This window comes from Strongylocentrotus purpuratus, unplaced genomic scaffold, assembly GCF_000002235.5.
Source record: "Strongylocentrotus purpuratus isolate Spur 01 unplaced genomic scaffold, Spur_5.0 spur5_contig_855, whole genome shotgun sequence".
Taxonomy (NCBI): Eukaryota; Metazoa; Echinodermata; class Echinoidea; order Camarodonta; family Strongylocentrotidae; genus Strongylocentrotus; species Strongylocentrotus purpuratus.
In genome coordinates, this window is record NW_022145563.1 from 113,305 (window position 1) to 131,724 (window position 18,420).

Genomic DNA, 18,420 nt, shown 5'->3' on the forward strand with positions numbered 1-18,420 from the left:
TTTGATTAATCTGAAATATATATCGAAAGATAAATTTAAAATGTTTGGAGATTTAAGAAAGTAATCTATATTATAATGATATATCAAATAAGCATTAACCAAAGTCCGTAGGCATTTGAGATGTTTTTAAATCGTATGCCTCTTTTACTGAAATGGAAAATGTGTGAAGAATTCATTTTTGAAGTACTGTCATACAAATCAGTTTTTTAAATTTCTACATGACTATATTATTTCAATTCTGTTTTTTTTTATACTTCAAACATTATAATTATTAAATTAATATGTCGTATGTAAATTGAAGCTCATAAGCAATACATGTAAACAAAATGCCAAAAATATAAATCTGTTTGAGAGTTGCAAATAATTGTTTTGTTTTGTTTTGTCAAGCTTTATGATTTGTTTTAAATCTAGCAAGTAAGGATTTAATGAAAGAAAGCTTGAAATTTTTTATTTTTTGTAATCACATTGAAGCTAGGATTGGAAATGATTGAAGATTGAAATAGAATTGAAGTACTCTGGTTATGGTATTCAACATTTACTGATTTTTTTTTTAGACATCCACAATATTAATTAATATTTTTAATCTATATTGCCTGAATTTAGTGGTAATCTTCCTTTATTTAATTGCCAGACTCTTCCTTTAATGTCCTTTTCTACAAAAGTAAATCTGAATTTAGCTTGTTTGCATTTTGTATCTATGTTGTTAGTAATCCCTCATCTGTCAATGTAAGTAAAAAGTTGTAAATACTAGAGTTATATCAAATATATATATTTCCCTTTACCATCATGTGTATGTAAGGGCTATTATTAACCGTATCAGACATCTGAGCAGGGCAAATTTTAAATGTTATTGCCCTCAAGGTTTGATGGATAAGTCAACAAAATTACAATAAGTTAGTCCGCTCAGAAAAGTCAATGGGATTTTGTGTGTAATTTGGCGTGCAATATAGGTTATACAGTAAACCAATGCGCAAATATTTTAGCCCGCTCAGAACAGTCAATGGGATTTGTGTGTAATTTGGCGGGCAATATAGGTTATACAGTAAGTCAATGGACAAATATTTTAGCCCGCTCTGAAAAGTCAATGGCAAAATGCGTGTTAAACTAGTGAGCAATAATATAGTGCCAGTTGTAATTTACATCGCGCATCAGCTATTGTAATTTACATCGCGCATCGTGTATAAGAAAATGCGCACTTTGCGCGAACTCATTGTGACGTAACAATCACACCCTAGGCAAACTGTTTGCAGTGTATCGAAAATCTGTCAAACACTGGATGAACAGTGCTGGTTTGAAAATGTTTTTGCAACTTCTAATGCTAGGAAACCCTGTGAAGCCTACATAATTTAAGAGTATAAGATAGTAAGAGTATCTTGTTTGCTCTAGATGTCTGATGTGGTTAAAAATAGTAATATTGACTGCCTAATTCGGGGCAATACGACTTGTCATATATCACCCTCACCTTCGGTTCGGACGATATATGTCGTATTGCCCAGAAGGCAGTCAATATTACTTAATTATTCAAACTGAAATGGGAAAGATCAGTAATAGGTTATCAAGGTTATTAAGTTGTCTTAAGTTGGTACTCACCACCTCATTTTGATGTTCTTTCGAGCTTACACAAGAACTTATTATAAATAAAATTGTCAACCTATAATTGTTAATCTTTCTTAATTATGAATTTGATATTCATGAGTGTTATGTTTCAACAGTACAAGTTGAACTATAGGAAAATTCACATCTAGTTGTCAAGTGTGTGTCTCTCTCTTTCTACCTCTTGTCCTAACATATCACCTAGTCCCAGGTGTAGTATTTTGTGCAGTGGTGCATTTTTATCTGCTCATTTAACATGTTGCTTCATGCATGAATTTATATGCCATAGACATGTTGTCTGTTTGGAGCCAGAAGAGTATTACAGAGCTGCCAACCATTCCGTTTTTGCCGGAATCACTCCCTTTTTTTCTTCACCAAATTACGGTAGTACATTTTTTCTTTATAAAATACGTTATTAAATTTTTTTTTTTTACACACCGCACATCAAACAACTGCCCTAGAATGTTGATTTGAACACAAATTCAATAGAAAACTAACTTAGGTTAAAACATACTTGAAGAGAAAAATATTCTCAAAAAGAATAAAATGCAGATAATACCAAAATAACAGAAGGAAAAAATTCTTGCTTGTATGGAAAAAACAGCACGAGGAATGGACATTTCTGCATTGGAAGTGTGACGCGCATGGTTATAAGTTGTTTTTTTGCCATCATGGTTCCTTTTTTGATCGTACAAGGTTGGCAACTCTGGTGTTAGTTCATATACTATGATCTTCTGGTTCTACACAGACGATGTATTTCAGTTATTGCATTATACAAGATGTTTTGCATCAAATGTATACTGTGTATACATTTATACATGTAGTCTACTGAAGTAACAAACTGATTGATTCCATATCATATGGATGTAGGAGGATCAAATAGTGGTGTTATTGGCATTGATGCATTTGTATATATGATATACATGTATTTATGAATTTAATTCAACCATACTTGAGTCTTGAACTGTGTGTGAATCGAGTGTACAAAGCGAGTTAAAATTTTTCACCATTCTGTCCTGCTATTCAACCTACTTTTAATAGTGACCACCTGTCTATAAAGACCACATTTGTTGTCCCCCTTTCATAAGGATTTCTGCTGAAACGTGTACTAAAGGAACCTTATATGTGAAGACCACCTGCCTATAAAGCCCACTTTTCTTGTCTCCCTTGAGCGGTCTTTATATACAGGTTTTACTGTATTTTTAACCAGTCACCATACAGGGTATGCACAAGTTGTAAGCATTTTAAAGGTCGTCTTCTTGCATGCATTATTGTATTTATTACGTTGTGGCTGATGCTATGTATGCTAACATGCAAATGCAATTCATTACTGGTACCTTGCATGTACATTCAGTTATGAAAGACACTGTACTTTAAAAAAAAAAGATCTACATTTCTTAATCAACTCGTGCATGATGCATGTATCTGTACATGAATATTTGTGTCTTTTTACAGTGCATATTATAATGCATCAACCTTAATTTGTCATCATGAATATATAATTTTCTTCTGCAGCAATTACACATTTGATAATGTCTGGTTTCTGGTTTGTTTATTGATCGTTTATCATGTATCAATTTCCTGACTTAGTCAAGATGCTTTAGGTTTATTAATTTTTAGAGAAAATGATATTAAATAAGATATGAATGACATACTCATGCTGTGGATGGCTGGTGTATATTTTGTTTTGTGTGCCTTGGTAGTTGTTAGTCTTACTTAAGAGTAAATTTGCAACTTAACTTATTTGCACAATTATGTTATTTGACAATCTCTTTCCACATGATGGGGCATGTATTATGAATTTATACTTTCAGTGACTTATATACCAAATGCATGCCAAGAAACATAGCAAAGAAATAGTCAATTTACTTTCAATGAGATCATAAACCTTGGCTTTATATAAATTCATGTTTACCAATGCTACACATGTTTGCGGTTTAATCAATCAACTTTTGATTTGTTATGTTTTATATTCATAGGCCTGTCTTCACCAGCTCGAGATTGCCAAATAACCTGCTTTTTTTCTGATGCATCTTTACCAGCCCGAAGACTCGCACTGCGCGAACTCTGAGCAAAATATCTCAAGCTTCGAGGTCCAGTCTCGAGCTGATGAAGACGCGATTTGTAACTTTAGGCTATTTCTCAAATCAGAAATACCGGGCTATTTGGCAATCTCGAGCTGATGAAGACATACCTCCCACATGTGTTCTGTACAAGATGGTGTACCTAAGGTCTTAGTTCGATTGTGTAACTATGATCTTCATTATCTCATCAAATAAGCTCTCAAGTAACATAAAAAAAAAGGGGGGATCATCATGGGGGACCATTGGTCACCGATTAGGCATTGTTTGCTACATGGAGGGCGCAAGTAGCTTTGGGTAGTGCAGTGGGGCTTTAATTGATGTGGAGGTACATTGGCATGATAAAGTACACTTTACATTAGATGTGTGTGAAGCATTTCATTTTAAGTATTTTATTGAAGAGCACAACATTGTAACATGATATGAATAAATTATTTACATGATGTGCTAAAAATATCACTCTGTGAAATTCAGTAACAATGAATGATAGGACTTGTTTATGAGGTAAAGAGCCAGAGAGAGGGGGAAAGAGAGCGAGGGGGAGGGGGAAAGAGCGAGGGGGAGGGGAAAGAGCGAGGGGGAGGGGAAAAAAGCGAGGGGGAGGGGGGAAAGAGAGTGAGGGGGAGGGGGAGGGGGACAGGGAATGAGGGGGAGGGGACAGAGAGTAAGGGGAGGGGGACAGAGAGTGAGGCTGAGGGAAATGGAGAGAGAAAGGGGATGAAAAAACCCTGCTTCACATGCATAGTTGGCTGCACTCCTGTTCATGGGGCCTCCATTTAACATCCTATCTGAGGGACAGTCTTGTTCAAAACACATCTTGAGGAGGTGTCACGGTAGAGTGGTATATTCTCTTGACCTTTAATCAAAGGGTTGATTAGAGCTTTGGCAAGACATTAATCCATATTTGCCACTCTGCATCCAAGTGTACATGGGCACCAGATATGCAAGAGCGCAACTTATCTGGCTGCTCGGCTATGAATTGGGTAATGACGATGGATCACTAGGAGCATCACAGAGTGTAAGACATGAGTGTTTGAACAAAACCAGCATCATAAACACTGATCATCCAGTGTCGACCAGCTCAGTAAAACTTACTGTTCAAGTCGAACATCTGCCATCCTCTCAACATACCTTCCTTTTTCTGTCCTGAGGCCATTTCAATGCAGCAAAGCATCCCATCATTGTCAGACAAGTCTGGATAACCCAGATTGACCACTGTTTTGGAAAGCTAACCCATCATATTCACATGCTTCTACTTGTCTGGGTCCCGTTTCACAAAACTTGTCATCCGAGTGACAAATGACAGTCTTTACTTTACCTTTACGTTACCGCAAATACTGGAAGAATGCTGAGACAGCAGTCAAGCTTCCAGGTCTATCTTCTTGTACTCGTTCTCTTTAATGATAATTCTCACTACCGGTATATACAAGGGAGGCAGAGGGGCAAGAGGTTGCATCTTGTCCCAGGAGGAAAGAAAATTAAGAAATTAAAGAAATCAGTTCGAGTATTGAGAGATATGACACTGTTCCTTCCAGCAATGATCAAGCCTGGTTTTGAAGGCATCTATGGTGGGAGCCTGAACTGCTACTTCAGGCAGAGAGTTCCAGTCGTCAATCACTCTGTGACTAAATGTGTTCTTCCTTACATTTGTCCTACACCTCGGCTTTGCAAGCTTGAGACTATGCCCTCTTGTTGGTGTAAGCTACTGAAATCCTTGCTTCTGAGTGGTTATCTGTCATTTGTCATTGAAAAAAGGCTTTGTGAAACGGGTCCCTGGTCTCTGGTTGAAATCTTTTGTTTTGGACATCCATTATACATCACATCTCACAATGAAGGTCATCTTCTTCTGTCTTAAAACCTTGTCGGTGCAACAGAACATCTCTTTGTTGTTCAACGAGTCTGGCAAACTCAGGTCGACTCACGTTTTGGAGAGCTGATCTATCAGGATCATATGTTTGAAATCAGTTAATTTCTCTTTCTGTACAATGTAGTTCCTTAGAAAACACATTCCATCTGCATCAAACTAAAAATATGTCATCGTTGAAATACTTGAAGATTGTTATCACCATTACAAGTTGCCTTTTTGTCTTTGGAATACTTTTCATCCAAAAATCTCTCAATTGTCTTGATTAAAGTTGGTTAGCTCAAGTTGACGGTTGTGTTTGATAGCTGATCTATCAGGTCCGCATGCTTAAAATCGGCTGGTCTCTTGTTGAAATCCCTTAGCAACCGCAATCTGTCTGCGTCATCTGAAGCATAGTAGAGCTGGACTTCATTGGCAAAGAACTGGGCTTGCTGAACGGTCTAAAAACAACACAAACAAAAATAGAAAAGTGACATGTAGGATGACAATGGAAGATATCGCGGGTTCATTGACACAAAGACGAAACTCCATATTTTGCCAAAATGATATCAAAATGTTCAGAAAAATGTGGGCTTTCCAGGAAACACAAAGACTTAACTCCACCGAAACACCCCATTGAAATCAATGGCTAGTGAAACATGAATTAACTCCTTATTAAGGCCCAAGTGCTCGGTAACACATAAACCACTTTTTCTCAAAATGGCCAAAATGGAGTTACGTCTTTGTGCCACTGACCCCTCGATATACAAATGAAAGAGTTTGATACATAGTGTTTTTTTTTGTTTTCTGTCTTTTTTCATCCTTTTTGCCGTCTTATTTTGGGGTTGTCATGGAGGAAACTAATATTCCTGTTTGCATATAAATCTTTTTCCTACTTTAAATGCTGTACCCCTAAATCGAATAACTTTATTTTTCTGAGGTGATCTTCGGTGGTGCCAAGGTCAAAGTTCACCTCTGTATTAAGTGGTGCTTGAGATATGCAGAGTGATGTACAAGCAGCTACCGGTAAACAGAACACTACATCAACATAAAATGGTTCTAGGACCAGCTTAGCTGCCAGTGGGGGCGTGCAGTACAAAAATGTCACTCTTTTTTTACAACAAACTTACCAAATATTTTGTGTCCAACTCTCCCCTCATCAGTACAATTCCTGTGGATAAAATAAAAACATTCAGTAAAATAAATACACGTAATTATATTCAAAATCAGATTATTCTTTCATTACAAAACTTTTTAAAAGTCCACTTGCACCCCATCACAAATGAGTATAGCCAATGCTACATTGCTGAATTTCTGAATTGATGAAAGGAACAGTACCTTTTTCTTCTTGTAGCTCGGTGTAGTGAGTGAGAGTCAGAAGTGCTGGAGCATTTTCTTGGTACGCCTGAAATAAATCAAAAAGTTGTTCTGAATTAATGTTAGCTTGAATAAGACCTACCACTCTCTTAGTAATATTCTTGTAATGAACATGTTCCAAAGGGCACTTAATTAGGTGATTATTAAAACAAAAATTTGAGTTCCATATCTATATTTGTGTAGAATTACTCTTTTTAATTGCCGAGTTTAAGTTATTAATTTTGTCAATCCATGGCCGAGATCTCCAGACACAAGTGACGCCAAATATTTAATAATATTAATAATAATAATAAGAACTTACCTGATAATTAATGACCGAGGTGAAGTAACAGCTGTCAATGAAGAATTGGGCAAAGAAGAACTCGTACCCTTCATCCCTAGGTAGTGGATACAGGAACTGGTTCACAAAATCAAGAAAAGTAATACCATTTAATCATTTAGATTGTAAATATCTGGGACTATGATAAATAAAACTTAATTTTTTGTGTATGTTTTGAGGTTATCTGATGAAAAACAACACAATAAGGATGATCAAATGAGCCAATTGTTCAGACACCAACCTAGCCATTATTTCAATTTATAACACTCATACCACAAAAATGAAATACATGTAGAGAATTTACTCCCTCCCTCCCCCCCCCCTCTCTCTCTCTCTCTCTCTCTCTCTCTTTCTCTCTCTCACTCACTCTATATCAGAAGATGTTTGAAGGTTTGCATGGTGGTATGAATAATCGCAGTAGAGGTTTACGGTACACCATGTGTAAAGTCCTAGAAGGACTAAGGAAAGTGGATAGAAAATAGAGTAGACTCGACGTTTCGGACAGGTTGACTGTCCGTCTTCAGGAGTGAGTGAAGACGGACAGTCAACACTCCTGAAGACGGACAGTCAACCTGTCCGAAACGTCGAGTCTACTCTCCTGCTCCTGCTCTGCAACTCTACTCAACTCTCCAACTCAATCCAGTCTTCTACTCAAACTTCTCATCCTGTCTACAACTTTCTGGTTTACAGTCCTTTTCAGGACTATACTCACTTCCGAAAGATACTCTTCCTTCCAACCTCCACTTTCTCGCCTTTCCATTTCACTTCTATTTTCTATCCACTTTCCTTAGTCCTTCTAGGACTTTACACATGGTGTACCGTAAACCTCTACCGCGATCACTCTATATCGTTGTATTGTTGTATTGCACTATTAAACATGTCAGCTGCGTAAACAAGCTGCACATTTGTTCTCAATTGATATTTTACAGAATGTGGGGGTAACACAGCTACCGGTAGTTCTTTTCATATTCAGCGGGTAGATGGATTTGTTGAACGTGCTCCCTCATTTCTCTCTCTTTCACCATTTCTATCTATCTATTACTCTCTTTTATCTCTCTCTCTCTCTCTTGCTCGCTCTCTTTCTCTCTCTCTCTCTCTCTCTCTCTCTCTCTCTCTCTCTCTCTCTGTCCAGCTTGTCCCTCTGTCTTACCATAGGAAACTCTTTTGCCTTCTGCTGTATTTTAGCATAGGTTTCTTTCTGTAATACAAAAGGGATGAAGAGAAAGAAAAAGATATTTTTAAAAGTCACATCATGTTAGCAATACAAACTTGCAGTCAGCTAAAGGTTAAGATACACAACAATAATACACCTGCACTAGGAAAATGCATCATTTGTCATAGAAAATTAAAGGGCAATTTACATTCTGAGCCAATGACTTACACATCTCAGGAACTTTTTATCTAATTTAAAGTAAATCAAGTTAGAAATGAATCATGTATACTTACAGGTATGACTGCGCAAATGAAATCCTTTTCACGGTGGAAGCCTTTCCATATCTGAAAAAGAAAGGTTTTCAACATAAAATACAGATGATTATTACATGATTTCACACTGAATAAGCCAATTCAAATATTTTTTTTCAATCACATTTTTAATATTTATGTTAAGGATTAACAGAGTTGGTAATAATAAGAACTGAGCATTTCAAAACTAGATTTTGCTTGGAGCATGTAGAGTGTATTTAAGGTTAAGAAATGTATCATTGTAGAAAAGTAGATTACTTTCAATATAAATGTTATCAACAATGGTACGTAATTATAGTCCAATGCAAGCAAACAACCCAGGTTGCCCTGTTGTGCATGTGTATTTTAAGAAATTCTATTTTGACATTCCATCATTACCCTTTCATTTTCATCCTGTAACATTTGACCAACAAAAAGTGTGTTCTTCTCACCTCTGTTATTTCTTCTGCAGAATGTTTTCTTAGTAGATCTACCTTGACCACAGAGTCCAATCCCTGAATATAGTGTGATGGATAGAGAGAAGGATGGATAAAACAAAGGATGGATAGAAAGAAAGAAGGGAAGATGAGTACAAGAGAAGAGGGACATGGAATACAATAGATAAGGGCCAGGGGGAGGGGGTGAGAGAGAGAGAGGGGGGGGGGTTACAGTGAGAGGGAAGCAATACATTGAAGAAAGTGAGTCATGTATTAAACTTCTCTTTTCACTTTTTATTTTCAAAATCCATAGATCTACAATTTAAAATTAGCCTAAGATATATATATTTATAATACTTAGCTTTTATATAGCGCTTAATACAATGTCTCTAAGCCCTTTACAAATATACTATTACCCCAGTCGTTGGATTCAGTGCTTGCCCACACACACTGTGTGCACAATCTCCACTCCCTGATATAATGACATGATGATCTTGACTTTCAAGAGATTACTGGTTGACAATAGTATACTTCAAGATTTTATAGCAAACTACTTTTTTTACTATTCAAATCACTAACAATCTTCTTAAATTTTTGTTTTTACCTTCTCTTCTCCACTGGTTCCAGACATTAACTTCGGCCTTGGCTGATCTGATAGCTGTAAAAATACAACAACAAAAAACAGCATGGAATTGAAAGTGAAAGACATGAAGAAAAAAAATAACAGCACGGTTTTGAAAACTTCACAGAGGGTAGCTACATGTAGGTGTGCATGCCGGAAACATTTTTTAATCTAGTTTAATTCACAAAGCAGGGTCTGAAGACTCTGAAGTTTGAAGTTTATCATCCAAACAAAAAGTACATCAATATAACAATAAAATGTGAATGTTTAACATAGAAAGGGTAAACTTTGTATATTGGTTGTAGACTAAATAGAAAAGAAGGAGGATGAGGAGGAGGAGGAGGAGGAGGAGGAGGAGGAGGAGGAGGGGGAGGAGGGGAGGGAGGAGGAGGGGAGGGAGGAGGAGGGGAGGGAGGAGGAGGGGGAGGAGGAGGAGGAGAAGGAGGAGAATGGGATAGAAGATGTGTGATCTACCCATGAAATACTCACTGTGGGAGTTTGCTCTTGAGTGACATCTTCCTTTTTCTTTACAGATTCTCTCATCAAATGAAGACGTCTTTGGTATTCCTCAGGGTTAGAACTGCAGAACAAGAAGGGTCCAATTCACAAATTTATTTACATCAAATTAAATCAATGTATTTTCAAGAGCTAACTAACTTAAGTCCAGGTTAAATCCCTGCTAAGACCTAATTCAAGCATCAAGACATCCCAACTGATTAATGAATAGGCACTGCACATCGTTACTTGATAATTGATGAGTGTAGCAGCTCACACAGGTGAGCTGAGCTGAGGAAGCCTTATTGAGATGGGGTGAGGGGGGGGGGGGCGTGGGGTGAGGCGAGTATCGGTAGTTGCAAGCAGGGGATCAAGTGCCATGAAGTGCATGTGAAGTGTGTAGTTCATGGTTCATCGTTGGATTAATTTTAAAGCAAAATACGTAAACATGCATAACATCATAAGTAAATACCATGCCAACGACCTAATTTATATAAATAAAAGGTCTAGAGTAGACATGATAATAATAATAATTTATAAATAAATAACAACAATAATACTAGATCTAGATCTAGACTAGACCGAAAGCTTCAGTCTCTATAATCGTCGGTTGTTCCACTGAGACTACGTCTGGCTCCACTAGACCTCCGGTTATAGAGACTGAACGACTGCCTATGCCAGCCTGTGTTGAACTTATTCCGCTAGATTTTAGCCGCTAGGCCCCTCCCACAAACTTGCCACGGCCGTATTGTTATGCCCCCAAAATCCCCCAAAATGTCATTTTACCTCGTTCATTTCCAATTTTAAATTAGGCCTAGGCTATAATACATCGGTTCCACTTACTAACTTGATTGGTATTATCCGTTTAATGGTCCCTTTTAAGGAAATTATCGGTCAAAATCGACATTCATGTTGAAAATCTTGCAAGCCGTGTTAAACTTTCGCTGCCGTCTTCTTCTTCTTCTTGATTTGTTTTTGTTTGGCAATCAGTCACAGTTGACTATTTTTGCCACACACTATTTTATGAATTATTTATATATATACATATATGTACAATTTCATGTCATAAATGACTATTTTTAGGATTCTTTCTCCTTCCATCCTCTTTTCTTCCTCTTTTTTTCCTTTTAGACTCTATAACTTTTTTTAGAGAGAAAATTCAATAAATTAATAATTTTGGAAAGAGACGACGGCCTAGCAAGTTGTGAATAAAAAACGCCTATAAACTAAAACTAAACGTACGTACTTGTGTTTACGCGCACGTGCGCGTTCAAATATCACCTCACGTATGCACATGTGTACTTCGCACTTACCCCCACCCTTTTCAAAATGCCATCTTACCAGTCTTTGAGGTATATTTCGCAGACTTTCGGTTTTAACCTAGGTCACTCCGGCATAGGTGAGGGGGTGCCAGCTAGCATGTGATGTTGGAGGTGATCACCGAATTGTTAGAAAAGTAAATGGTCAAATTAGTTACAAGTATTGTGGGCTTTATTGGTGCAAGAAAAAGGAAAAGAGAAGATAAGAAGAAGAAAGAAAAAAAAAAAAAAAAAAAAAAAAAAAAAAAAAAACTCAACAACAATTTAATTGTTTGGATACAGCCGCTTTGTTCTTAAAACGAAGCGAACTATTGCTTTTTGTTTAACTATTTCTGAAAGTTTAAGTAGTGTCATGATTTCCTGTGGATGTGATAAATCAGTTTCTACGAGTAACATAGCTCTTTCTATTATGTACTTTGGGCATTCAGTGAGAAAGTGGTTTACAGTTTCAGTACGTCCTATGCAGTTATTGCAATGGCCTGTCGAGTGTATATTCAATCTGAAGAGATCTAAGTTCAAACCTATCACTCCTATTCTTAATCTATGGAGAATACTTTCTTCAAATCTGTTCAACTTACATTCATATGGTTGATTTACTGTAGGCAGTATATGTCTAAGAGATCTATCAGAATTATTCCATCTGTCTTGCCAGAGTTTTATATACTTGCTGGTAATAATACTCTTTATTTCAGAAAAGGATAATTTATTACAAATTTCAATGTTATTTTGTAAAGCAGATTTTGCATAAAAATCTGCCATTTCATTTCCGTGTACACCACAATGGCTAGGAATCCATTCTAAGTGTATGTGTTTTCCTTGATACGATAATTTTGTACTTAATGTAATAATTTCAGTTACAAATGTAATATCTTTTTCATCCTTTATGGCGAGCAGGGCGCTTACGGAATCACAAAAAATAACAATGCCAACATACACATTAATGTTCTCTAGCCAATTAAGCGCAAGGACAATTGCAGCCAATTCGGCTCTGAAAGATGAGGTGTGATCCGCCAATCGTTTGGCTTGTTGAAAGGAGAATGCTGGTACATAAAAAGAAGCAGAACTTATTCCAAAACTTGGAACCTTTGACCCATCTGTATAGATGTGTAGTTGTATTGGCCATTTGGTACTGATCAATTCTAAACTGCGTTGACGTAAATAAGATGGGTTTTCATGTTTGTTCACTATTTCGCTTAATTCTATCGACACTTTTGGAGCATTAATTTTCCAAGGGGGGAAACTAGGTATAGTGTAAGGTTCGATAGTACAATGTTTCATTAGTTCTGTTCTGCATCCAAATGGCTTGTTATTCTTTTGGAGCTTCAAAAGTTCCATTTGCCAGCTGGGCTTAACGTTTAATATGACAGGGTGATCTCGATGCATTTCAATCTTTTGTCTGAATCTGTCCGCCAGCATCTGTCTTCTTAAGTCTAAGGGCATTTCACCTAGTTCAACTTGTAGTGAATCTAATGATGTAAGAGGAAGAGCTCCCGCACAAATTCTCAAGGCTTGATATTGAATGGAGTCAAGTGATTTCTTTATACTTTGAGCCGCACTGTCATAGGCTTCACAACCAAAATCTAATAACGATCTTATCAATGCTCTATATACCATTAGCAGGGATTTCGAGGAGCTTCCCCATGTAGTCCCAGTAAGGCACCTAAGAATGTTCAGTTTCTTTTTACATCTAAGGACTACGGCATCTATGTGCGTCTTCCATGAAAGTCTTTTGTCAAATATAAGTCCTAGGAAATGCTTCTTTGATTGGAATAAAAGTGCGTCGTTGTTTAATTTCAGTTCTGGGTATTTTGCTTTATTGTTTTTAGTAAATAACACTGGAAAGGATTTACTCTGTGAAAGGCGAAAGCCCCATTTAGTAAACCATTCACTCAATGTGTTCAGATAGCACTGTATTCTGTTTGAAATACTTTCTATGTTATTACCTGACATCCAGATGACACAGTCATCAGCATAAATAGATGTGGTGATTAATTCATCTGTTGGAATATCACTCATCATGATATTATACAATATAGGACTTAAGACACTCCCCTGGGGGAGGCTGTTGTACATTTCATATAATTTTGATTCTTCTTTACCAATCTTTACTTGGAAAGTCCGCTCTTTCAGATAGTTATAGAGAAACTCGAGCATATTACCTGTAATACCATGTACTGATAGTTTGTAAATAAGGCCTTTGATACAAAGTCTGTCATATGCCTTTTCAATATCGAGAAAGATTGCTAAAGTATATTCACCAACATTAATGCTTCTTTGGATAGCATTCTCTAAAAGTACAATGTTATCCGTGACCCCACGTTTACTACGAAAGCCAGTCATGAGGGGAGGAAGTATATTGTTCTTTTCTACATACCATTGGAGTCTATTCTTCACAATCCGTTCTAGTATCTTGGCAAAACATGAGGAAAGTGCTATGGGTCGGTACGACGATACCTTTCGGGGGTCTTTATTCTGTTTTAACACAGGTATTAGGATAGAGTGTTTCAGACTGGGAGGTATGCTACCCGTATCCCATATCAAGTTCATGACCTTTAGCATATATTGTTTTGCTTTCTGAGGAAGTTTTTGGTAAACCTGATAAGGGATCTTGTCTTTTCCAGGAGCTGATTGTTTACATGTGTTTAGAGTTTTTTGCAATTCAAAAAGAGTGAATGGTTCATTCAAGATATGCTCCATTCCCCGCTTCAGTGATTTCGTGACTTGTTGCTCAACATTTTTGTTTTCTTTTATTTCTGGACATTCTTTAACATTACTAATTGATTGGAAGAACTTAGAGAAAGCCTCAGTCTTTTCACTGTTACATGTGATTTCTTTTTCATTTTCTATCAGGACTGACATGTTTTTTGTTTTTTTGACAGATACCCCCTTTAACCGTTTAATGGTAAACCATACCGCTGATTCTGGTACAAAGCGGTTGAGTCTTGAGCAAAATTCTTGCCAGTAATTTCGTTCTGCTTGGCGTAGAGTTTTTTGTACCTCTGATTTTTTCTTCAAATATGTATTTAGATTTTCTATTGAAATGTGTCTTTTTAATCTATTATTAGCCCTGTTTCTTTCTTTGATACTTTGTGTACAGTCTTTTGTCCACCAAGGTACAGGGTCATGTTTTTTCTTTCCCCTCTGGGGCATTATTTCTTTAATAGTCTCTGACAAACTTTTCATAAAACATTTATACATTTTCGTAGGGTCGGAATAGTTGCCACTATGTTCAATTTTATGTTCACATTTTTCGGCAAAAGTGTTCCAATCAAAATTTTTAAAAGACCAAGTTGTTTCCTCGTTTATCTTCTCGCTGTTGCTGTTTACTTTCCCTGCTCGGTCCAATAATATCTGGGTGGAGATGGGAAAATGGTCACTACCAAGGGTGTGCCGCAAAACTTCCCACGAGCATAGGCAAGATAGTTTGGGGGAGGTGATGCTAAGATCCAAACATGACATTTTCCCAGTGCGTGGATCTATTCTGGTTCCTCTTCCGTCGTTTAAAATTATAAAGTTATTGTCATGTGTGAAATTTTCAATTGTGTGCCCATTTTGGTCTATCTTTGCACTACCCCACACAGGATTATGTGAGTTGAAATCCCCAACTATAAGGAATAGATTGTATTCTAGTTTGTTAATCATCCTGTTCAAAACAATCTCGTTTAATTTTTTGCAAGGGTTATAGAAATTGATTATGGAGATTTTTGATCCAGCAACATGAACTTTAATATGTTGTATTTCGAATTCTTCGTCATTGACAGGATATTCATAGTTGATGGAACCATGTACATAAATGGCACACCCTCCTTTAGATTGATTTTCCCTGTTTCTAATAAAACATGTATATTCAGGGATTTGCAATATTCTATCATCATTGAACCATGTTTCCTGAACACAAATTAAATGGTACTTTACATCTTTATATGAATCTAAGTATTTTATAAGTTCAGGACCGTGATTAAGAAGTCCCTGCGCGTTCCATTGTAATATGGTTAGCGCTGTCATCATCATTACTATGCTATACCAGTACATCTTTAGCGTCATGTTTTACTCTTTGTTTGAGCAGTCTCTCAGCTGCCACTTTCACTAAGGATGAAATCTCCTTCTCGGATTTTCCATCCGTAAAAATGAGAACAAGTTGCGTAATGAAAGAGATTATTTGCTCATCACTCATTAATGTTACTAGGTTACCTCGAGGGAGGGCTTCTAGTTTTACTTCAGTTTTTCCATCCTTATCTATTAATTTACTGCTCTGTGCGTTTTTTTTGCAGCGGGGTGTTCCAGGGCTGGGGATCAAGTTGCGGGGTGGCGTTTTCAGGGCGGATTGCTGTGGATGACCTCACTGGTCGGGGAGGAAGAGGGAGGTTATCTGAGTTGACATCGAGGGAGGGATGTGATTCAGGGAGGTTGGCTTGTGGTTTCTGCTGTGCTTTTTCTTGCTCCGACTGTATTTTTGCAGCTTGTGCGTATGAAAGATTGTTTTTGACTTTTACTATTTGTATCTTTTTGGCTTTCTTAGCTTCAAGACAGCCGTCAAAGGCTGCTGAATGGTTCCCACCACAATTTATACATATCGGTCTTTCTTTTCGGTTACATTCCTCAAATTTGTGGTCTTCCCCGCATCTGACGCATCTCATCTTTGCTTTGCATTGAGCTATGCCGTGGCCGTAGCGTTGGCATTGAAAGCACCTCAAAACGGGGGGAATGTATAGTTTAACCTCAAAATGTTGATAGCACATTGTTATGTTGCTGGGGAGGTTTGTACGGTTGAATGCTATAATAACACTCCTCATTGGGATAAAATTGGGTCTGCTTTCTTCAATTTCAATTGATTTTACATTTGATTTGGACCTTTTCATGATTCTTTTTACATCAATTACTCCTTGGTGTTTCAATTCATTGAGAATTTCGTCATCAGTCATTTCTGTAGGTACTCCATATATGACCCCTCTCACAACTTGCTGCTTTTCTGCAACTTTTACTGGGGTGGTTCCTATGTTACTAATTTGAGATAGTGCTTTTACTTGTTTCTGGTTTTTGCATTTGATAAGGAGACCTTGGGCTGTGGGTTTGATAAATTCCACAGGGTTTGGACAAGCTTCACGGATATTTCTAGCTATAGTAATGGGATTCACATTCTTTAGCGATTTTGATTTATCTATGGGGGTAATTAAGACTTTGAGTTCCGATTGGCGGTTCTGGGTTGTATTTTGGTCTTCTGAGGAAGAGGATTCTGTTCTCATTGAAAGATTTTCAATTGCAATGCTTCCTTCGCGCCTGCGTTTATTTCTCGGTTTTTGCTCCCTACGAGAGTAATTTACAGTTCGAAATTCATCTTCTTCATTGGGTTGTAAAAGAGGTGGCTCTTCGCCCTGGCCGGTGTTTGTCACTCCGGCCATGACCTGGTTGGTTGCCTGAAAAGGGCGGGAAATTCAATTGTGTGCAGTCTACCGTGTAATTAAGGGTGCGGTATGTGTTAGTAGCCCACAAGACTTGCTTACCTTTTGACTCTGATCCTAAGTATAGGCTTGTATGAATCCACTATAGTTTCAATCCAAAGTTCAACAGTATAAAGAAGCAAAACAGTCCCAACTATATCCGGTATTGAGGCAATTTTTAACAATATTGGCAAAATTCTACAAGAAATCTACAAGAAATCTACAAGCTCCTAGAGAGCTTCTGAAAAGCACGTCCGATCGTCCGCTCGGACTTACTGTGATAACGCCATTACGAACGTGTAGATGGCGCACAGTTTTTCCTTCATAATCATTTTGCCTTCGGCGTAGACTACAAGGGATGAGATTGACGGCAGCGAGAGTTTAACACGGCTTGCAAGATTTTCAACATGGATGTCGATTTTGACCGATAATTTCCTTAAAAGGGACCATTAAACGGATAATACCAATCAAGTTAGTAAGTGGAACCGATGTATTATAGCCTAGGCCTAATTTAAAATTGGAAATGAACGAGGTAAAATGACATTTTGGGGGATTTTGGGGGCATAACAATACGGCCGTGGCAAGTTTGTGGGAGGGGCCTAGCGGCTAAAATCTAGCGGAATAAGTTCAACACAGGCTGGCATAGGCAGTCGTTCAGTCTCTATAACCGGAGGTCTAGTGGAGCCAGACGTAGTCTCAGTGGAACAACCGACGATTATAGAGACTGAAGCTTTCGGTCTAGATCTAGACCTATTATCAAAAATAGTCTAGACCTAATTAATAATAATAGGATCTAGACTATTCATTATCATTAACAAAAGTCTGTAATCGAATGACAATGATGAATTAAATCTTTGAAATAAACTCATTAATTGCTTATAAATATAGACAGTCAAAGAAAACAATTCAAACAAAAGGTGAAAACACATTTTATTTACTGATACTGCCCACTGGGGCTACAATTTCCAAAATGTTTTTTATAATTTACTTACCTCTGCAATTTCTTTAACTTGTCTGCGTATTTCTCGTAGAAGGGATTTTTGTCGATAGACGAATCTTCATCTGCCTTGCTACTGTGGGCATAAGATACATTCAGTGTCCTTGCAACTGGTCTCCATGATGCGGGAGTAAGCAAAAACTTGTTGATATTGTGCTGAAACATGACTCGCATGGAGGCTGCCATTTTTATTATCATGCAATCACCGATAGAGGGCCTAAAAGTGCTCACAGTTCCGTAGAGCTCGGTACTGTGCTACCGTACCGTTATGCTATGCCGCTACGCTGGCCGACTTACGTTGCGAATTCCTGTACACATCACCAGACCAGCCAGCCAGCCGAGCAGCTAGTTTGCATTGTTGTTGAATTGCCTCCATAATCTAGTTAAACATCATCTTGTATTAATTCGTTGAATACTCCAAGGGGAAATTCTGAGATACTATTTTACCATTTGCCT

The 18,420-nt window shown here is 37.4% G+C and overlaps 1 protein-coding gene across 1 annotated transcript; it reads right to left on the minus strand.

Annotated features, from left to right (window-relative positions):
• Positions 1 to 4,313: 4,313 nt before the first annotated feature.
• On the minus strand, positions 4,314 to 18,186 carry LOC105437346 (ATP synthase mitochondrial F1 complex assembly factor 1-like). Its single transcript, XM_030996282.1, has 10 exons — positions 17,960 to 18,186; positions 10,205 to 10,295; positions 9,698 to 9,751; positions 9,109 to 9,171; positions 8,660 to 8,710; positions 8,364 to 8,411; positions 7,196 to 7,291; positions 6,856 to 6,922; positions 6,648 to 6,688; positions 4,314 to 5,978 (listed from the first exon to the last, which is right to left on the minus strand). The coding sequence occupies exons 1-10, from the start codon at positions 18,160 to 18,162 to the stop codon at positions 5,814 to 5,816; spliced, it is 879 nt and encodes a 292-aa protein (XP_030852142.1). The 5' UTR covers positions 18,163 to 18,186; the 3' UTR covers positions 4,314 to 5,813.
• Positions 18,187 to 18,420: the final 234 nt, after the last annotated feature.

Coding starts and splice junctions, on each gene's coding strand:
- LOC105437346 (XM_030996282.1), bottom strand. CDS start 18,162: ATGATAATAAAAATGGCAGCCTCCATGCGAGTCATGTTTCAGCACAAT. Junction 6,923..7,195: donor CCTCGGTCATTAATTATCAG/GTAAGTTCTTAT, acceptor GATTTATTTCAG/GCGTACCAAGAAAATGCTCC. Junction 6,689..6,855: donor CGAGCTACAAGAAGAAAAAG/GTACTGTTCCTT, acceptor TTTTATCCACAG/GAATTGTACTGATGAGGGGA.